Below are 22,456 nucleotides of genomic sequence, written 5' to 3' on the forward strand. Positions count from 1 at the left end.
CCAGGGAGCAATGCAGCAGCCTTGGGGCTGCTCTAGCTTCACCTTGCTACAAGGAGAGTACCAGAGAGAGCAGAGCCAAGCTCAGGCAGGGTGAGGTGGTTTGTGTTAGTGTTGTAGCACAGCCAGGTTGACTGGCAGCAGCCTGAGTGAAGCTCTATTATAGCAGTCTTGTCAAGCCAGTGAGTCACAACTGCTGCTTTCCACTGTCCATTCTCAGCATGCTTTAGTGGAGAAATGAGGGCAAAAGAAAGAGCAGTGCTGTATGAAAAAAATATGTAGTGCCTTTATTAAATTTTAAAATGGACTCTTCCTCAAAGTGCCTTTACAAAACACATATGAAAACTTTAGCATCATTTGTATAAATACATCAAAAGGAACAAATACTTTTTTAAAAACACTATTTTGGCTCAGTAAAATAACCTTCCATTCCTAAAGTCAGGGATAACAAGCAGCAGTTCTCATTTCAGTCTCTTCCAGTCAGCAGAAGTAATTAGGAGGATTGAGGTCACTGGAACTCTGTTGGCTGGTCTGCATACTTGAGCTGTCAAGATGAAAGCACAAAGTCAGTGTTACACCCTAGTTCTCAGAGTACAAATACCATAATGCCAGTGTCTGGTCTTCACAGTTGATACAGGGATCTCAAAGAAGAGTTTTTTGACCAAACCACACAGCTTCTGTCCTATTTGATTCTTCTATCAATGTGAACCGTAACAATTAGCCTTGTTCAGATGGATCTCAAGGCCTTTTTACCCTACAACAGGCTGCTACTGAACACACACCATATTTAAAGGCACACTGCATGAACATCTAAGTAAATGTGGCACTTCATGACTAGGACTGATCCTCCCTTGACACTTCTCTTGTGACTAAAACACAGAATGAGAAAGGATGATGAGCATCTGCATAGGTCATACATGACATTCATCAATAAAATACTTCAGTTTGAATTAGTCTGACATTCCAAATACACTTCTTCCTCTTCTTGAAATGAAGGGATTCTTATTCCATTCTGGTCAAACACACACATAACTCAAAAAGCTCAAAAGGCACTGTCTCTCAAAAGCACTATTTCAAGTTTCCAGCACACACTGAGGAAACCAAAGTAATTTAGCTGAGAGAAGAACCTACTTCCACTGTTTTTGTCACTTATCAGCCAGAAGAGATTTGTTTGTTTGAGTATAGAGACATAAGACTATTGCTTGAGCCATGAAAGAAAAGGCAATACTTTTGTAAATTAATAGATTAATTCTGAAGGTTGCAGAACATTATTTTTTCCTGACAAACATGTGGAGATACCAGAGGGAAAAATTCTGCCTAATACTGACTGTATTAGCAACAGCCTCCCGGAAGAGCTTGGAAAGTGGTGGAGTTTGACACAAAAGCAAGTTGCCTATTTCAAAATAAAGGAGCTGCAAGAGAAAATATAGGTTGGAGTTTGAATGGGAGGAGAGCAAAAGGTGCTGCAAGAAAGAAGCTGATCGGACACAAATTCAGAGTTGCAAGCAGCAGTAAAAGCCAATTCTTGAGACTTCCCTATACAAGATCTCAAAATCTAATAAAAGGGTAACTTTAAGGACAGACTGAAATTACATGGGCAATTTGGCTCTCATCTCCTGTTTCTATAAAATTAATAGCTATAAACATAGCATTAAAGAGGTCTGATGAATGTTTTTAATCAATCAAATCAATTCCCTGCCCCAAAAAAAGAACAGATAATTGCAAACTACATTGCTGCCTAAAAGTCAAACATAACTTTAGAGTTAACACTTGGGGCATACAAAATACTATTAAAAATATTTTAAAACGAAAGAGAAATGATTCAACATTTTACACAATTTCCCATTCCTTTTGTTTGGAAAGCTGTGACTGCAGCCTCTAGCACAGAGTCATCTCAGATTCCTTACATACCAGAGCAGAGGGAAAGGAGAAAAGGAAGCTGCTGCAAGGGGGAACATGGGCATCTCTCTCTGCCCCTTGATGTGGTCCTTAATGTAAGCTGAATGAAGTCAATCATCCTGTACCCCCCATAACAGACTCTGTGTCATTAGCCAGTTGTTCCACTTGGGTAAATAAATGGATTAAGCCATTTAACTGGAAATAAAAAGTTCTCTAGAGATTAATTTTTTGATTCAAATGGCATTGATCTTTCAAATGTAAAAAAGGTCAGGGAAGAGTATTTAAGCTTTGTCAGGTTCAACAGCACTTTTGGAGGGCTGGGATTGTCTCTTACCTTTTCTCCTGGATGGTAACACACTGATGCAGTAATACAGGAATTTATCTTTCCACAAACTGAACAAAGCAAATAACAAACTTGTAACAAAGAAAAGGTTTGTGTCATTTCATTTAAACAAAAAAAAAAAAACAAAAAAAAAACATTTACTGGCATCAGCTGTGCACATTATGTAATATCACAACCATAATTAGTGTAATTCCCTTCATATTAAAACTTTAATTGCAGAAAAAAAAATATCTCATTCTCTTCATTGGTTTCAATTTTTTACAGTTTTTTGTCCTTTCACTTTTAATACCAGGGAATTTCACAGAATCATTCTTGGAAAAATACTTGTGTACTTCCTACATGTGCTACTGATGTTATTTCAAGGTGTTCTGTTGGTCCAGCCTGAAGTAAAAAAAGATTCACATCTGCAGATGAAGCTGTAGTACCTTCACTCCAGTAAATCTGTATGAGATTGCACGAAACAGATACATGTGACCCTCAGTCAATCCATCACCAACTGTGTGAACTGATCAGTTGTTAAGTATCATTCCTCATTTGTTATTTAAGGCAAATTCAAGTCTTTTGGTAACAAATGCAATCCTAATAAAGAGCCACTTTTTCTGGATGGCATCTGGTAGCGCACTTTCTTCCAGAATCTGGTCCTTGCTGAGTGGGACCTTTCCGAGACGTTCCCTTTCCATCGGATAGCCCCGTGCTTCTGCTTAATGTATCTGATGGATTCTGGCATGGTTGCATAATCTTGTATTTTTTCAAGTTCAATGAGAATTACTTTAATGCTGTCTTGAATAAGAGCACTATGCATGGCTAACTGCTTCTCAGACTCATCTTCCAGTATGCTGTAACAGGAGGGCTCTGGTACTAAAACAATTATCACTCTCCTACTTTGACGGATTTTTTCATCAGCAACACTGATCACAGCTGTAGAGAAAAAGGTTGTGCAAAATTAAGGTTGTACATTTCTATTTTCTGTTACCAGTATTCTACAGCTATTAACAGTTCGTTAACTGTTTGATATTTAAGCCAACACACTTCATATCAAAATAGGGAGAGGATATGAGCATGCAAGCAGTTACCTTGGGTTAGCCAATGACAGAGAGCTGGCCAATACAACACAATCTGACCCCATCAGACTCTCTGTCTATATCCTTGTTTTGCAGAAACAGAGAAGAGCTACCAACTGTCTACTACTTATCTTGCTAACCATCATAAGTACAAACGCAAAAAAAAAAAAAAAACAAGTTCCAGAACCACAGGACCTTTTTAGTTTAAACAATCTCTTCTGATATGCTTAATTTGTTTTATTACACGTAAATGGAAGAGAAGATTCCCCGCCATCAATGGCATTCCAGTCAGTTAAGTTGCAAAAAATGAAATATGGTAAATACCACACATAAATCCCATGGCTAAACCCTGAAAACAGACTATTGCGTTTTTTCAAGCTGGAAAAATTAAGCAGCATTTTAGATTTTACTTCTCAGGGATCTCTTCCTTCTCAAACCACTACCAAAATCTTCAACTGTGAAGAAAAAAAAAAGTTAATTTGATGGTGAGAAATATTTAGAATCCTATCTGACTGCCTGTTTCTCAGTTTATTTGCAGGTCAATGAGAAAACTCAAGTCAAATTTGTCTTCAGATAACTTACCTTCTCCTGGTAAATCATCTCTCCCAAGTATGAAGAGGTTATATCCACACTGTCTTTCTAAGACCTCTGGCAGTATCTTCAGAGCAAAAATATCTGATGAATACAAGCAATTTTCTCTATTTTTTGGATACAGCACATAAGCATCATAGATCTTCTCATCTGAAACTAAGGAGTGAGCAACAGAACTTCCATAAAAATGAATTCTAAAGATATAAGAGCAAGCAAACAAACAATCAAAGAAAATCTCTAAACTCTGGGGGGGTTTTCACTCATTTGAATCATTGTTTTAGGTCCTAATCCTGCTATATTAACTAAACATGTATGATTATACAAAGCCTGAAATATTTGTAGGATCAGGCCTTCTAGAATTCAGAATGCTGAATCTGAATGGGCAAAAGAGACATGAAAAATTAAGTTGTAACTTTCTCTTTTGAACACTAAATTAAAAGTGTCATCACTGAATTATTTGAAGAACAGTGGACCCAGTGGTACAACTGATACTTAGAATTCCAGTTGCCATATAACTCATAGGTGGAGTTGCATCCTGGAGTTTCAAACCACAGCAGCCACTTAGACATGACGACAAAAACAAAGTGTCAAATTTCAAGATCCAAATTGCTTTAGATATTTTTAATCAAATTTTCAGAAAGAAGTCTTTTAAATGACTTCCATGAAAATCTAAGAGAATATCAATACCTCTAGAAGATACATGGCTAGAGAAACAGAAAGTATCTCCTCTCAGATATTTGGAAATTACCCATACTTCAGCATACTCTCACATACAACACCCCTATCAACATTTTTTTGCATGCCAGGAAAGCAAAATTTCCAAAAAGTAAAATAATCAGAAATTCCTTTAAATAGAAAACAAAAGAAAGTTATGTTTTTCTTGTTTCATCTATGGAAAACAAAAACATTTAACAATTCTAATGTATTACAGCTTTCTGTAACAATAGGAATTAAGAGTAATCTGAAAAACTTCTGTCAGAACAGTATTCAAACCACTGGGATTGGTCTTCAGGAAAAGCAATGATAGTTCTGCATTCATGGAAAGTTGCTGATTTTTACCCCTGTAGATGCTTTTGTCATCTGAATGAATTCTAAACATCTTAAAAACAATACTATCCTTTTAAAAACCCCAAGGAAGACCAATCATGATCCATGAGAGTAACTCACTGCTTTGCAAGTAAAGGTGGAAGCTCAAAACCTCACTCAGCATTGTTACATAAACATACCTTTTTTCCCCTGGAAAGAATGGCAGGAGTCCCGATACCAAAGGACAATATCAATTTTGAAGATCTTGTAGATAAAGAGAGTAAAAAATACTAAAAAAACCAAGGAAACTCCTCCTCCAATTAAGTATCCCTGAATGTTTCGAGCTGCAGCAGCACAGAATAAGAAAGAAAACAAATAAAGTACAACTATAAAATAGAAACAGGGAAAGACAAAGATTGTTCAAAATTGTTTAATCATCAAAATATTTTTGCTTTAGAAGAAGTGAAAGAACATGAAAAACTGTTTAATGTATGCTTTCTGCCATTACTATTACCTGATAAGCCTACTTTTATCTTTCAGAGAAAAAATACAATATGATAAATGAGGCTACTCTTCAGCTTAAACACCAAAATAAAATATTGACATATAATCCAGCACAACAACAGAGTGAGAATTCTTGTACAAAATTCTATCAGCTAGGAAGCAAGGAAGTCAAAGGTGGGGAGGTGATTTTCCAACCTGTTAATCTCCCCAGACCAACTAGCTTTACCTCTGCCCCTTCAATGACCTGTCAGTGAACTGACTCATTTACTGTCTTTAAAACAGACACCCTCCACAAACTGCATTTTTCAGTCAATGCATTAAAGAATTTCTGAGGTTAAATCCTACCAATAATCTTTATGAAGAAATTATAGTCATGTAACAAGTTAGAGCTCATATCTACTTTCAGTCCTAAAATACTGAATGAGAGAAGACAAAGCAAATCAAAAGCACTATTTTCTTTCATTTTGCTAAGAACGTGGCAAAAAAATTCACAGAGAAAGGTACTGAGATGCACTGCCCATTTTGCATAAAAGCACATCACACTGCTTTAGCTTTAAGTAGGGCATTGTCAAACTAACTGAGAAGTAATCAATGATCACCATTTTATCAAGAAAAGATCTCTTACCTGGGGATTCCAATTTGATGTAGGCTGTAAATTGTTGAGAACCATATATGAAATGGCAGAAGAATTTATGAGCATAGTCCTTTACTTTCACTTTTGAAATGTTAAATTTTGTTCCAGATACAGCAAGTCCATGAGGCAACCCCTCTCTGTCATTAAAAAAAAGGTAAAAGGGAAACACATCTGTACATATCTGAGTATCTATGCTGAATATGAGACAGATTAATCTATCCACAAACACAAAAAAATTAATGTTTTTGTATCTCTATAAACCTAAGAAGCTAGTAAAGCACAATAAACATACACCTGTAACTAATGATTTCATGAACTAAAACCATACTGGGCTTAGTTGTTTAGTTTGGGGTTTTTTTGGTTTGAGTTTGTTGGGTTTGTTCCCCCCGAGCTGGAGACAGTGCACAGTTAGCAATTTGGCAGGTGACACAAAACTCAAAGGGATGTCTGATAAAACAACCAGCATCCAGAGGAATCTTGACAGGATGGACAAATTAAAAAAAAAAACCTCATGAAGTTCAAAACAAAATGCAAATACTTCATATGAGGAGGAATAACCAGATCCCAGGCATCCTAGACTGCATTAGGAAATACACTGCCAGCAGGTTAAGGGAAATGATCCTTCACCTCTGTTCAGCACTGGTGAAGTGTCACCTGGAGTAGTGGGGCCAATTTTGGGCTGCCTAGTACAAGAGATGGACAGATTTGCTGGAACAAGTTGTGTGCAGTGATGTGACACATAAGGAATTGGAGCATCTGTCATGTAAGAGAGCAGGGACTGCTCAGCTTGGAGAAGAGAAGGCTCACGGGCAGGGGATGGATCTCATCAATACGTGTAAATACCTGATGGGAGGAAGGAGTGGAGAAGAGGGAGCCATGCTCTTTTCTGTTGTGCTCACTGACTGGACAAGGGGCTATCAACACAAATTGAATGACTTTCCCATCTGAAATTCCACCTGAACACTTTTTTACTTCAGGGTTGTCAAACTTTGGAACCTAAATGTCCTGCAACAAGAGCTTCTGCCTTGTGTTCTTGAGGATTAGCAGCTGTGTTTGTACTTAAAAAGGACCATTTTCACAAATGAAAATAAGTTGGGTGGGTGATTTTTTGTTTTGGAACAATCTATCCTTCCCATACTAATAATTGAGGACAGGCTTTAACATACTAGTAAAAAAGAAAAAAATCACATAAGAACAAATGCATAAGCAAGCATTAAAAATTGTATTTCACAACAGCATTATAAAAACCTACATGATTGCTTCATTCCATTTGTATCAGACACAGTATTTACAATAAAAATAAAACCTAACAATAATAATATACTGTGTTTGATACTGACTTCTAATCAGCCTTTCATTGACTAGTGGCATTTGACTAGTAGTCTATAATGAATTCACTGTAAATTACTGCAGATTACTTCACCTACAAATGCACCACAAATCCAATGTATAAGGATACTTACTCATAAAACTGTTCCCTGTAGGTTTTATCGAAGATATCAACATCCTCATCATTAACTTGCCAGAATGGAATCAAGCCATTTATGCCACTTGATACGTTACATTCCATCACTACATGAGAGCCTACAAAAAAAAAAAAACAAAAAAAACCCACAGAAACTGAAGGTCTTGTAATAGGAGCAGAATCAAGTGAGGAGGAAACAGCTAGGAAAAGGAGGGATATAAAAGAAACCTGCTTACCTTACAAAAAGCAAAGTCCTTAAACTCATCCATTTGTAATCCAAATTTGGGTGTCTATGATCTGGATATAAATTCCACTCTAAATGTAGGTGTCTAAATGTTCACATCTACATAGAGGCTAGGTGTCTTAAGCTAGTAACAGAGTTGATCTCTGCTGAAGTCTACACACATTAAAGTAGGTACCTTCTTAACTGAACGACTCTCCAGACTCCATTGAAAGATCTCCAGGGCTCAAATCAGTTGCATGTACACCTATGGTGACATCTGAGATGCTCTCCAGTATCGAAGATATCCATATGGAGTTGTCAGACAGGACTCCAGATCTTCAAGAAAACTGCACTGCTAGAGTAGCCAGACCACCCAAAACACAAAGCACTCTTTGTGTAGGCAACTGAATTGAGCCCCTGTTGATACTGGCCTGAGTTAAAGACCCTGGATCATATGCACAAATGTGCAGACTACATCTGGGAGCTGAATCCCATTCCTAGTGACCACACATCTTTACTCCAAATCATGGTCTTTTGGCCAACACTGTATACTGGGATGTTTTCTGAATATTATCACACTTTACTTCCAGAGCAAGCTCACCTGTCACTCAGTTCCTTTGCCACCAAGAGTCCAGATCTTACAGAACACCTCAGTATTAAGCAAGCCAATTTGCAAAATATATTTATTGCCAATGTACCTCAGCGAGCTCCATGTACAGGAAGGTAAGCAGCTTTCTTGGATTCCTTGCCTTCTGTATTTTACCCATGGAAGTTACGATTTGATAGGAGAAGATGGGCTCTCTCAGCTGGCCTATGGAAAAATCTTAAGTCTTTCATTTCCTAGAACCGCATCAGATCTAGATGCTTCCAAGGGATGGTCTCTAACAAAAGTATGGAATAAACCTTTAGCTCACATGAAAAGAAGTTACTTGAACAAGAGTTCGCATAGAAATCAGAGATGTTCCCCGATCTCTTCCCTCACATCCTTCCACCACAACAATGTATATTTTTTTAAAGATGTGGTTTAGTGCGTTGCACAATTATTTTAAAAAAATCAAAACAAAACCCCTCAATTGTTCCATGCCCTCTGTGTACACACATTCATGAATGTACTGTTAAGTTTCTACTTAACCTTCTCCTGATATTTCTCATTCAAAAATCACAAAGGTATTTCCATACACATGTTCATGCAGCTGCTTAGAGATTCTGCCACACAGCCAGACATGTAGTAGGAGGATTTATTTTTTTTCCCCCAGTACCCACTGAAGGTACTGGACAAAGAATATTGAATATTTGAATGGCAATGTCATTTCAAAACCAACAAAAACAAATCTCACCAAATGCCTTTTAAAAGTGTCCCCCCCTGTGACCCTGTAATAGGCAATCATTTCAGTAATCACAATAAACCCACTTTGTGGCTGGAGTCTCCTTTTAGTCTCACCAGTGACTACTACCCTAATGTCTGTAAGGCAGTCAAGGTTTGCTCATCCTAGGTGGTCCAAAGCATCCAACAATACACCAGCACAACTTTTAATTAATGTTGTGTTCAAGCCATAACAAATACGGACCAAATTCTACAATAAGGAGTCTAAACAAATTGTCCCATAACAGCCTTAATGACTTGGGCTGAGAGTCACAGGCAGGCCCTGGATTAATAAATTGCTCAGAAAATACTATCAAGGATTGAAAAAACCCTAACACTGCCTTCAGTAAATTTAAGAGCCTGAAGATCAGACTCCTGAGTACATCAGTGAGAACTTTTCTGAATTAAATGAGAAGTCATAACTACCAGTCAAAACTGGGGATGAGACCTACATGATACATTAATGGGTGGGAGATACAGCACAGGGAAGCCCAACTGCAACATTACTTAATTTCTTCCATAGTTACAATTACAAAGAAGAAGGCAAGTTTTCACATAAAGATTAGGATTATGTGAGGTAAAATAATTATCATGGAAAGTTTCCCTATTGTAATCCAAGATCTGGTTAACAAATTTCCTTAACAGTGAAAAAACTGAAAGTTTTTCAGGCATGTATTGTTTGTAATGAAGACAGAAAAGATACAAATACAAGAAAAGAAGGGGCTGCTGAGTGATTCTAGACTATTTCAACAGAATTAAATAACCATCTGAAGACTACAAGACTGTAAGCCTTTAAAATAATACTTATTGTATCAGATTCTGAATATCCTCACTGTTTAAAACAAAGCCTTCTGGACTTTGGAGGAACATAAATTCTATTAAAGCTCATTTGCAATTCTGGTCAAAATCTCCTGATCTTCACCAGAACCTGGCAACTTCAAAGTTACCTCCCATGTGGTATCAGAGTCCAAATGCAACCTCTGCTCAGAGCTTCTCTAATCATCTAATTCCTCAAAAGATTATAAAACTGTTTCCTGTACTAGGAAATTCCAGTAAATAGCCAATCACACTTCTCCAAAATCAGTTAACGCCCTTTTAAATAAAATATTTTGTTTGAAACTGTCCCCTTTGTTACAAAATGGTTTTAAAAAATACAGTTCAAGCAGTTCCAATCTCATTCTTCTGGACTGTGTCAGTAGAACACACTCTGTCTTGTATGTGGTGGACTTGAAACACACGTAACTTTGCTTAAGACTGCAATACCATATACTTGGCCCAGAGAATTAAAGAATAACTGAGGTTAAAAGAAAGGTCTTCAATCCAATTTCCTGCTCAAAGTGTGGCCTGATTCTGAGGTCAGACCAGAATTATAAATATTATTATTCACTCAGGTTCTAAAACTTCTAAAGACAGACAGTGTAACTTTCCTGGGCAGCCTATTGCACTGCCCAGCTGTCCTCCCAGTGAAGAAGTTATTCTTTATACCCAGAACATCTTATTTAAGAAATTTCCAAGATAAGCAGTACCTGGGATATGCATCAACTAGCAGCTCACTGTTTCACAAAAGATCAGTTTCCAAAATCTGTATTACTCTAAAACAAGGAATAAAATCCAGGTTGTGGAGAGGGAAGTGAGACAGGAAGCATACAGGAAGAGAAAGAGCTACTGAAGTGATCAACTGCTAACTATCCTAACGTGCTACATGTACATAAACCACATATACCGTGTCTCAGTATATTTCCACATATGTGGAAATACATGTCACATCATGACACAAACAATGAGAAGTGGTAAAAAGGACAGATGGAGATAAGAGAAAATAAATAGATAAACAGATAAATAAATAAATAAATAAATGCACAACACTGCTGGTCAAGAGACTGCAATCTTAGGCACAGTTACTTCCCCCTACAACTTATTTCTGGGAAATCACATTCTATTATCTATCCTCTGTCTTCCAGATATTCTCTTCAATCCACATGCCTATCTCTCAGTCCTGCTGAAATCTGTAGAGCTGTTCACATATCATTTTGTAAAGACCAGGAGCTTATTTGTTTCACTTAAAGCTAATGATCTCTTAAATAGTTACTACTTACCAAGTTCTACTTCAATTGTATTGTTCCTTGGATAAATAAACTCTGGTTGCATCTGCAGTGGTTTTTCTAACCAAAACAAAGAAAAATAAAACCTTCAGGCAGGAAAAGATCCATGACTTAATTCAACTGACAATAGTTTTGGTTTTACAGTGGGTTTGGTTTTATGATTGGTACTATTGTAGTGCCGCACTAACTATGAGTTTCATATTTAAAGCAGAAATGTCTTATATTTGCTCTACTCTCTCGAAGTTATTCTATTTTAGCTCCCAAGATAAAAAAAAAAACAAAAAAAACCAAAACTTTAAAATGCTTTAAAAAAATTCTCAGATTTACTGGCAGCAGATATGAAAGCAACACGAAACAAGAAAACAAAGACAAAACCAAAAAATGCAGAAATGCAATTAACTTTTTCAGAGATAGATTAGGAAGAGGAAAAGGGTTGTATCAATGACCTCCTAGATAAGGTGAATATTTTTTTAAGTACAAGTTTAAATAAACATATACTTAAACTGGGCTGGAATTGTATCATTCTGCACAAAGTATAGATTGGTTGCCAACAACCCACTGTTCATATATCACCTACATAAAGTCAGAATTTTGGTTTAACCTAAAAAGATGGACCTGCTGTCTCCAAAGAGCTGTTCTGATAGCACTATTATCACGTTACTAGTCAGGCCACCAGCAACATTGCCCACAAAGACATAATCAGAATGGTAAGTGCAATAAATGACACTACTGGCAGAGTGAGGCAGCAGAAAAGCACAACCAAGTGCCAACAGTAAGCCAATCCTTTCCAGAGGAATATTTATTAACTTCATATTACTTATACAGCTTGTCACATCTCCTTTCCCATCAATGGAGAAGCAAGTTCATCAACAGGGCTTCAAGCAGGTCATTCGCTGTGATAAGTCTCAGGAGAAAAAGCTTCTATTTTTAAGTTTATTTACTTTAATGGTGCACTATTTGTTTTGGCAAAAGCAATACCTCCACCCCAGAAACCACTGCTTTCTTGTAATTCAACCCTTCATTACTCATTTTCCCAAGACAATTCTCCCTCAAAAGCAATGCTTAAGTGTAACAACATGCTTCATTACCGTTCAATTTTATGTTCAGGAATAAATTAAAGAAGACTTACAACTCTGTTTCTCAGAGCTGAAAAGTAACATGCTAAATATCTTATGTCTCCATACAAACTTTTACAGCAGAGCCAAGAGAACAACCTCATGCACTCACCTTTAACCTCTAGCCTTATGGTTCTTGAAACATTATATTGTTTTCCCATATATGTGTATACCATATGGCATGTGTAGTTTCCTCTGTCTTGCACAGTTACATTACGAATCAAGACAGCATTTTCACCCTCTGCCAAAAGAAGTCGCTTGTCTTCAAGAAATCCAGGTTTACATTCCTAAACACACCAAAAGTACCTGTGAATTAAGGGAACTAAAAACCTGACAATTAAATCAGTTAATGAACTCTAGTGATGGTGAAAATACTTGGCAAAGTATTTTGAGATACTTGATGACTTAAAATTACTTCAAAATACTTGAAATTACTTCTTTGAAAGCCATGATGTAGATTCTTTTCCAAGCATCAGTACAGTCTAACATGTTACTCCATTTGCACTTTTTTAAAAAAATCACTGCTGCCTATCCTTTACGTTTTCAAATGCTGTGCTTTAGTTCACTGCCTTCATTAATAGCTGGACAGCTTTCTATCTCAGGTATAGCAGAAGTCATTACACATGCAGCAGAGTTGACAAGAATACATGCCTGCACCCCTACTTCTCTGTGTGAAAGAGCTGTTATCGCAGTGCCTCGTGCTGTTTGGGTGTATCACCATCTCTGTGGCAATACAAATTCAGGGAAAAAAAACCTTCCTTCTCTTTCTTGACCTACCCACAGTGGAGAATCTCTTCACCTCAAAAGATGAATAGGTGCAGCACCAAGGTTATTTAGCATGTATAGGCCCACTGCTTGAATACCAGCATCAGAATTAGGAGTTGAACTATTTCAGAATTTTACCTTAACACAGATAAAATACGTATCTCCAAGCTTGCACAGTCTACAGAACATTTTTGCAGAACCAAAGCAAGCAGCAAAAGAATACCACAGTCAACAGATAGTACATCTCTATCTAATACTAGAATATTCTCTAATATCCTGAGAAACTGAAATAATTATGCAAAACCTTCTCTTTACAGAAACATAGAAGTTCTAGAACTTATTACCTACATAAACTAATCAAAGGAAAAAACAGAATTTCACAAATCTTATTCACACTCATGCCTTACTCAAACTGTAGATAAAACAAACCTTCCCTTCCAAAAACTGCTTTTCACAGTTACTTCATAAGACATTTTAAATAATAATACATTTTGTATCTTGTATATATGAAATACACACACTCAGTACCTTATACCAATGTACTTCAGGCTGATTATTGTCTTCATCTTTAAATTGTTCTAGATCAGGGCATATAATTTTTCCAGTTTTTGTGCTCATCACTTTTTGTTCAAACTTCATTTTTCCATTAAAACACAAACCATTATCGTTCTTAAAAACTGTTAATTTTATAGTTTTTTTGTTAGAGTGGTTAAGGCTCCTGTAATTAGAACAGCAGATAAGTCAGGTCATTAACAGTAAGGTTCATTATTTCCAGCAAGTCAGGGAGAGAGACTTCAGCATCTCCAGCAGCCTTGCCTCTATAACACCCCTGCTTTATTCCCCTAGTTTGTAAACACCATCCTCAGCCCCTCAGCCCCTGTTCCAGGTGAAGAAATGAAAATAAGCTCTCAGTTTGGCTTGTGAGCAGAAGCAGAGTTTACTCTGGACACATGAGATGGGATGTCAGGACTTCTCAGAGCTGCAGTTAAGGCCTAAGTATTTGATGCACAGAATGTTAACAAAACATTGCTTACAGTTAATACAACTGAACCCTAGCAAGGTTTTTGTTCTGCTGATATTGTGTACACCAAGGATGAGAGGTGCCCAAAGGAACACATCTCATAGCATATACTAAAACCATAGCAGGAAACGCTAAATTAAAATTATGCAGCTGGGTAGCTTTGAAGGGATTACATGTCTTCCGACTTCCAATTTTGGTTTCAGGGTAAACTCTGGTGAATGTCTGTGGCATTGGAAGATTTTGCTGATCATTTTTACTACATTCACAACCCAAACTCTCCAGCTTAACTGGTGTACTCTTTGCACACCAGTACACATAACAACAGACTACTAAAGCAAATTTAGGGTTACCTGAAAAGCCTGTGTTGGCTGTTCTCAGTGTGTTGTGACAACACCATGAGAAAAAGAACATTTTATGTATGTCTTCCCAAAATTAATTTCCTGTTCAGCACACAGTGAATTTCAACCATTGTAAAAAAGGCCTAAGTGATGAAGTCCAGTGCACTAATCTTAGCTATTGATCTAGACAGAGCTCTAAAGTACTAAAAAATCTGGATATAGATTATTTTCAAATAATCTATTCCTTTTTTATTTCTCCGTACACTCAGATCATTTGAGTAGTATTAAAGATACATTATTTTCAGTCTCTAAAGCTGTCTAGCACACCACTTTGCTCTTTTAATGCATTCTCATTTTTGACCAGTAAGACATGGTAATATTTTAAATCATAAAAACTGTTTTCAGTCTTTTAACTTTCAGATTTCTAGTACAACTTCCAGCAGATTACTAAGCTCTCCAGAAAGTCTGTGTGGTGATAAAATGCAAAGTCTGCCCCTCTTCAAACATTCTTACATTTAGCCTTGTCCTACAAAGAAACCAGTGTTGTTCTGATCTGTCAGTATCAAACAGCAATTTGAACACAGGAAAAACCAAAGAAGATAAGGCATTTTCCTGTGACCTTACACTTCATCCAAAACAAACAAAGCAAACAACCACCCCCACAGACCATTTTTAGTATCATCATGCTTCAAGATAAAGAGTCCTCTCTATGAACCACTTTTGCAGTGCTAAATGTGTGGAATAGCAGAGAAACAGGCATCATGCAGAAACAAAAAGCATGGTCTAAACAGTGCTTTCAACTGATCCAGGCATTCTACCTAAACAAGAAGTTTTGTACACACAAGTTCCACAAATTAATTATCACACTTGCAAGCACTAGCAATCCACTTGTTTCCTTTCTTCCTTACCTTACACTGCATTCATAAATTCCAGAATCTTCCAGCATTGCAGGAACAAACCAAAGCAAGCCCTCTCGCTGGTGGATCCTGGCATCTCTCTCTGTGGTCACTGGTGTAGCACTACCATTTTTATACCACGTCAAATTGTAATCAGAGTGAAGCACTGGCAATGGAATTATTGGGCAAGTAATAGATGTAGGCTCTCCAACAAGCACAAAGTAATTACAAATAACACACCCTTCTGTTAAAAAAACAATGAAAAAAATGAAAAAATTATCAATGCTTTTAATTTGCATACTTTTATGTTTAAGAAGTATTAATACCCATTCCAAATTACACAGAATTAGAAAAACTTTCTGTAACGATTTATGATTAAAACATCACAGTGCTATTCTTTTTTGTTTGTTACCACCTTCTGGTTGAGAACATGAACACATATTTTACAAGCTTAAGGCACAACTTCCCTCTGTTAAGGTAGCCAGCAACAAGCACATGCAAGGCAAACAATCTCATTGCAAACCAGGGTGTAAGAAGATCCACGGCATTCATCAGGCAGCTCCAAGATTCCCAACTTACCTGTCGTGTTCTTGTTATTTAAATGTGCTACTACTTTTGCAGAATTGACAGATTCTTAAAGTAAATACTATCTATGTAAAGCACAGTGCAAACAGTAGCAGCGCAGAACTCTTGACAGTATTCTGCTACTATGACTTTGGGCCAAAAACAAATCAAGAAAAAAAAATTTGGAAAGAAAAAGCATTTAGATAAAGATTTATTTTAGATTAAAATTTAAAAGTATTTAGATTAACCATTTAGATTAAGAAGTCTTGAGTATAATGTATTATTTCCTTTCTACATTTGTGCCTTTAATTAGAAGGCCTATTATTCGGAACATCACACAAAAGGCCAATGTAAACATAGTTTTTATAATTATAACTGTGTAACAAGTTGACAGGACACAATCATGCAGCCTAGCAAGCATTTCCTTCAACATCAGCCAAAAAAAATCAGAGAAAAAAGCACAGATATTGCAAAAAGTTATTAAGAGCTTGAATACGCAATCAAAAACAAACTGGAGAATACAACTGCAGCACAAACAGAGCTGACCATTTGGCTATAAAGCAGATTGTAAAACTTTCAAGCTTTTGCATACATTTGTCCAGAAAAGCAGTGGGTGCCCCACCCCTGGAAGTGTTCAAGGCCACAAGGGACTTTGAGCAACCTGATCTAGTGAAAGGTGCCCCTGCTCATGGCAGGGGGGTTGGACTGGTGACTGATGATCTTTAAGGACCCTTCTAATCCAAATCATTCTGTGATTTTATGTCCAACACTGAATTTTTACGTAACTACAGAACATCTGGTTGAACTGATTTTATACAGTTAATATCTTTAATTTTAAGTTAAACAATTTAAATCTTGCTTAATGGCTGTACAAATACAAAGTTAACATATTCAATTTCAAAATAAATAAAATCTTCACTAATATTTATAATATTACTACCTTTCCATTTAAAGACTTCCAAGTAGGTGTCCACATAGCTCAGTCTAATTCAGGGACATTAGTATTATACTGCTTATGCCAGGAGTAGCAAGACAACCATGATTAATTTATGTAGTTCTAAACTTTACTGAAATACTAGATCTGTCATTAAAACTATTACTTATTTAATTATAAAGAAAACTCATCCCTATTGCTTTCAGGACTAGACATACAGAATGTCTCAAAGAAGGCACTCTACAGCTAACCTTAAGTCAAGGAAGCCAGGCACTTTGAGATTTCTTCATTAAAAAAAAATCTAATCAAAGCCTCAGAGCCCTAAATTTATGCACCTAGATTTTAAAAAAATTATCTCCATTTGTTCATGACATCCCTAGTGCAATCTGAATCCAGCAGATATTCAGCTAGCATCAACATGCTAAAGCAAAAACAAACCCTACTTATTCTCAGTAACTCTTTCCTACTAAATACACACAACTCATCTCTTGCAGATTTTCTTTTTTAAAATGGTAATTTCAACAAAATATTTAACCTACCAGCACTGAAGAGATGTATCAGTACAATGAGATGACCAATGAGCAAAAACATAGATGTCATATTTTCCTGCAAACCAGAAGTTTTTTCCATTAGTGTGGTAAAACTGTTCAAGATGCACTGCTCTCTGCACCCTGCATTACTCCTTAAGAAAAAAAAAAAAAAAAAAAGAAAAACCAGAAGAAGCATTAGTCATCTTGGGGAGGGAAAACTTGGATTTGGTAACTTAGGCCCAGTCATTGAAGATTTCAACTACAGCAGCTCTTGGCATTCACAAACAGCTGCTCAGCTTTCTGCTAGAACTTTTCCTGGAACTAGAACTATGCTGATGGAATAACTCTTGCATAAGTGTAATATTCTTTAACCAGCATACTTAAACAAGAAAAGAAAAAAAAACACAACCCTCAAGCGCAGACAAATTATGCTAGCATAGTGATTTAAGCTATACTTCAGAATTCAAAAAAAAAGCTACTCTTCTTTCCAAATGCTTACAAGAGACACAATCACAGAGATGTAAGAGGTTTCCTTCTTTGAACTGTTCTCATACAGCTGAGACAGCTTTTAAGAGCAGTAACTTGCAGTTCTTTGCAGAAGGACAAGCATACTGTAACTCCAGTATCATCTGCCACTTAAAATGAGCATCTAAAGTCAAATGTCTGTGAAAACCACAGCTAATATGAATTGCTGTGGTCAGACTCAAAAAAATAGTGTCCAAGGATTGTAGTTTCAATTCACACCTCAGGTCTTTTTTTCCATTTTCTCCGACAAAGACACAACTGAACACACACCCATTGCCCTCACAGGCCACAAGTGGCTTCTACAAACTCTAAAACTTAACCAAGTCCTGCTTCCCTCTCAGATACGCCAGCATTTTTTTGGTGTCATCAGAGATCTCCCCAAGCTTTCTACTGTCAACCAGCTGGCAAACAATTAAATCCTCCCCCTTCTGACAGCTAATTGTAGACTAAGATCTGCATCCAGTGGCCTTGCCTTTCCTCAGCTTTTGAGTATTTTGCAAGGTTCTGCTTCTCACTCTAAAGCAAGCTGGTTTCACAAGTAGCAGTCCATTGCAAAACATTTATTGCCAGGTCCAAATTAATATTTGCCTTCTACCTAGATAGAAATGGCAGGACGAAGATAAGTTATTCCATGAAAAAGTAAGATATGACTTACTTTTCTATCCAATGTAATTCACTTCAGTCGCAAACAAGCCACAGCAGTTCCTTCTTTTGAAGCATTTCATGTGCAGGAGTCCTGGGGCATTAGGGTAGGTCACACAGTGTAGAGTTCAATAATTTAATATAACAGCCTTCAGGTAAGTTGTTCTTTTGTAAAGTTTATCTGACGAAACCCTCATACCACAGTCCTTATTTATTTGCCTTGTATGTGCTTTTCCTGTAACTTGCCAACAAGCAGGTCATCATTTTTGGAGTTTCAGTTTACCTGTAAAAAGCAGAGAAAGGGAAAAAGATTTTACAAAACATATCATTTGGACAGCAGCATACACATACAAAACTAAATTTTCTACAGACATCCTAAACATAAAAGCAAGAGCATCCCCCTGTACATTAGAGAGATGACTTAAAAGAGCAACAAAACTTGCAGTACAGACCGACCAAGAATTCTAGCAGATACCTTCAAGAAAAGACATTTCTGTCAAAAACAACACAATGTTACACATGTGTCAAGCAACTTTGTAAGACACGGTCAACAACTAAAAGGAAACAAATACATTTAAGGCATGATAATAATTAGCATTGTAATAAGGGTATGCTGACATTGACACAATGACCACAAATTTTAGTCATTATGTCTTCTTTCCAGACAATCATGCAAGCTGCAGAACTACAGAAAAGCTGTATATTTAAGACAAACCCATTATCCAGGGCATTCTGGTGAAGCTAAGTCAAAATGCAGTCAAAGAGTATTAACAAAGAAGCTTGCAACAGTTAGGTCTTTGCAAGCTAAATTCCAGTTCAACTTTGAGACAGTATTAAGTGTTCTAAATCTTAACTTATTTCTTCAAGTTCAGGTAACTGCCCAAATTTTTACCAAAGAACAGCAGACGGGAACAAAAACAGTATGTGTAGCTGTTCATAACTAGCCACCACTGGTTGACTCTACAACAGTGAAGTGCTATCTATTCCTTCTGTCCCACATCAAACTAGAGACAATGAGTGTTTCCAAACCATACAGAAAAGAGCAGACTTATTATTTAAATAAATTGAAAACAGTACCTTCTTTCAGTATTGAGTGGAAGGAGTTCATTTCACAGTCCATGCTTTGAGTACTTTTCTAAGTCATTTTAACTCCTGATACCTGTAAATATGAAGTAATAAGAATTTAAATGTAGCACATTTTTTATTTAAGTCCAAATTAAGTTATTAAGTTTTCAGGATCATTCTCAATGTACTGTGAGGAGGCGTTTAAAAGAACCTGAATATTTCATGTTGACAAAATTATATTTACCAAAAATAGTGATGCAAAGTATTTAAAAATAGTCTTAATCTCAGGAGGAGAGAGGAAATTAGTAATACTAAAAAAAAAAAAAAAAGTAATAGGTGTTTCATTTCTCATAAAATATGTGAATTAAAATATCTGAATTAAGGATCCTGCATTCTAAAATAACTTCTGCACAAGACTTTTTAGCCTGTTTTTTAAGGATCTAAACACATACAAATGGTCCAAGTCAAACAAGTGCCCAGTGCTGAACGTCTGAAGTAGAAAAACAAAACACATCCAGCAGCTTGCTTGAGTCCCTGTAGAAAACGCTACAAAAGCAACACACGCTTCTGTGTCTGGAAGCACACAGAGCCTTGATTCAGCTCGGTAACTTTTTTAATGGATCTCTCCTACCAAGCTGTGGCTCCCCTGGCTGCTGCCAAGCACCGTCAAGGCTGTGACCAGCACAGATCTGAGACTGTCAGAGCAGCAGCTCCTTCCTGCTCGATACAGGCATCTCTTTCACCCAAAACCTTGCACTTGTCACACAAACAGTTAATAAAGAGCCCCTGTCTGACCACGGTTATGCAATAAATAAATACAGAAATAGTTTTTGTAGTGTTTTACCAGGTCAAGAAGATTTACGCCAAGCATTATCCTGCTTCCTGTTACAAGTACTTTAAAAAATGTGGCAGCATTACCACTCCTACAGCCTTTATTTGTCCATCGTACTTTCTACCTGAGCTTGTACAATGCGATACACAACGAGGAAACAGACACAAACGCAAAATAAAAAATGACTGCCACGGAAGCTATTTGGGGCCATAAAAGCTGAGAAACCAGCAGCCACAAAGATTGAGAGACTGCGCCAACACACCCCACAGAAACATACACGGCCTCAAAACACAGTTGAAAGCAACAAACCCACTGTTGGTTTTCTGGAAGCCGTCGGCACCGCAGCCTCACCTGGCCAGCGCACCCCGACCGTCCCGGGGAGCCCCGGCAGGGCGCTCCCCACGCAGCCAAGGACGACAGGAGAGGCGCGGGGAGGGAAAAGAAAGCACAGCCGCCCCCAGCCTGCAGCCCTCAGCCCATCCTCCCTGCCCTCTCCTCCCCGCCACGCAGGCGGCACTGGAAGCCGAGCCCAGCCCAGCCGAGTCCAGCCCAGCCGAGTCCAGCCCAGCCCTGTCCAGCTCAGCTCAGCTCAGCTCAGCTCGGCCCGGCCCGGCCCGGCCCAGTGACTGAAAGAGGCGCTGTCCCCTCAGAGCCCACGGCCCTTCCTCACCTCCCTGCGCTCCCCGCCGGCTGCCCCTGCCCGCTCCACGTAGCGGGGCACACGGGCACCGCTCCTCGCCTCACCGGGGAGCCACGGCCACCGCCCCCGGACCGCCCCCGGACCGCCCCCGAGCCACCCTCGGACCGCCCCCGAACCGCCCTCGGACCGCTCCCTGACCGCCCTCGGACCGCCCTCGGACCGCCCCCGGACCGCTCCCTGACCGCCCTCGGACCGCCCTCGGACCGCCCCCGGACCGCTCCCTGACCGCCCTCGGACCGCCCCTAGACCACCCCCCAACCGCCCCCGGACCGCTCCCTGACCGCCCTCGGACCGCCCTCGGACCGCTCCCGAACCGCCCTCGGACCGCCCTCGGACCGCTCCCGAACCGCCCCCGAACCGCCCTCGGACCGGCCCCGGACCGGCCTGGCCAGGCTCGGCGGAGGCAGGGCCGGTGAGCGGCACCTGTGGCTCCCGTCCGGCAGCCCCGCCGAGTCCCAAGGGCATGCAGTACCTGGCACAGGGCGAGCTGGTCCTCACGGTGTCCCCCTGTATGACCTCCTGCTGGACATCTCCCCGCAGCTTGGCTAAGCCCGTTTTCTCGGCCATCAGCCTACTCCCTTTGGCCTTCACGCCTGGGTTTAGCTACCCTGCAGGCTGGGATCCCCTGGGATGGCGAACTGACTTCAGTGCAGTTTCCCTCAGGCTGCCCTCGGGGCTCATGGCAAGCCTTGGCTGGGCTGACCTTGGAAAGAAAGCCCTGTGGCCAGCTCAGCGCTCAGCTTTGCTACAGAACAGAACTGATGCCCATTTGGCAGTCTAGTGGATGAAGAGACATCTCATGCATTCAAACAGGTTGAACCCCTACATCCCAGTGCATCCAGGTCATGCCAGGCTTAACCATGCCTGCTCTGGGAAACTCTCACACAAGAGAAACCAGTCTGGCAATCCATCACCGCGCCCATGAAGTGAGTCCAGGGACTCTCGCCTCGGTTTGGTGTCCACCAGAACGGGCCATGTGAGTGTCTGGTGCCACCACTCCTGTGTTCAGTCACCTGAAGTTGCTCACCTTTCTCTTCTTTAGAGCAGAGCTCTATTTGCTCTCAACCATGTAAGATGGACTTGGAAGTAGATGATCTTTAAGATTCCTTCCAAGCCAAACCATTTGTTGATCCTATGATTCTAAGTGTTTACTTTTTTTTTGTTTGTTTGGTCAGCTAGCCCTTCCACTGTGTGAGGATCTCACTTTTTTGGTTCAAACAACAGTTTCTTCCTTCAGCTTTGTGTAGAAACTATACAGTTCTCATTGTTTCATCTGGTGGTAAAGCTAAACTTACTGAAACAGAAATTGAATTTTCCAGGG

The 22,456-nt window shown here is 38.9% G+C and overlaps 1 protein-coding gene across 4 annotated transcripts; it reads right to left on the bottom strand.

Moving 5' to 3' along the window:
- Positions 1–259: 259 nt before the first annotated feature.
- On the bottom strand, positions 260–21,206 carry LOC107210317 (interleukin-1 receptor type 1-like). 4 transcript variants are annotated; one of them, XM_033513324.1, is made up of 14 exons: positions 21,106–21,204; positions 19,616–19,697; positions 18,552–18,821; positions 17,381–17,447; positions 15,356–15,587; positions 13,617–13,806; positions 12,436–12,610; positions 11,203–11,268; positions 7,519–7,639; positions 6,047–6,192; positions 5,118–5,261; positions 3,883–4,047; positions 2,231–3,157; positions 260–541 (listed from the first exon to the last, which is right to left on the bottom strand). In XM_033513324.1, the coding sequence occupies exons 4-13, from the start codon at positions 17,439–17,441 to the stop codon at positions 2,781–2,783; spliced, it is 1,677 nt and encodes a 558-aa protein (XP_033369215.1). In that variant the 5' UTR covers positions 17,442–17,447; positions 18,552–18,821; positions 19,616–19,697; positions 21,106–21,204; the 3' UTR covers positions 260–541; positions 2,231–2,780. The 4 variants fall into 4 exon arrangements, with proteins under 4 accessions (XP_033369215.1, XP_033369208.1, XP_033369213.1 ...); XM_033513317.1 differs by having other exon boundaries at positions 17,381–17,523; XM_033513322.1 differs by lacking the exon at positions 21,106–21,204 and adding an exon at positions 20,787–20,885 and having other exon boundaries at positions 17,381–17,523.
- Positions 21,207–22,456: the final 1,250 nt, after the last annotated feature.

The sequence above is a fragment of the Parus major genome, chromosome 1 (assembly GCF_001522545.3).
Source record: "Parus major isolate Abel chromosome 1, Parus_major1.1, whole genome shotgun sequence".
Lineage (NCBI taxonomy): Eukaryota > Metazoa > Chordata > Aves > Passeriformes > Paridae > Parus > Parus major.

Excerpts from the sequence above, each read along its gene's own strand:
- LOC107210317 (XM_033513317.1), bottom strand. The coding sequence starts at position 17,471 with ATGGAAAAAACTTCTGGTTTGCAGGAAAATATGACATCTATGTTTTTG. Across the intron at positions 7,640-11,202 it reads TACAATTGAAGTAGAACTTG|GCTCTCATGTAGTGATGGAA; the intron begins GTAAGTAGTAAC and ends TTTTTTTTGTAG. Across the intron at positions 4,048-5,117 it reads TTCTTTCCAGGGGAAAAAAG|TTTCAGATGAGAAGATCTAT; the intron begins GTATGTTTATGT and ends CTCACTCCTTAG.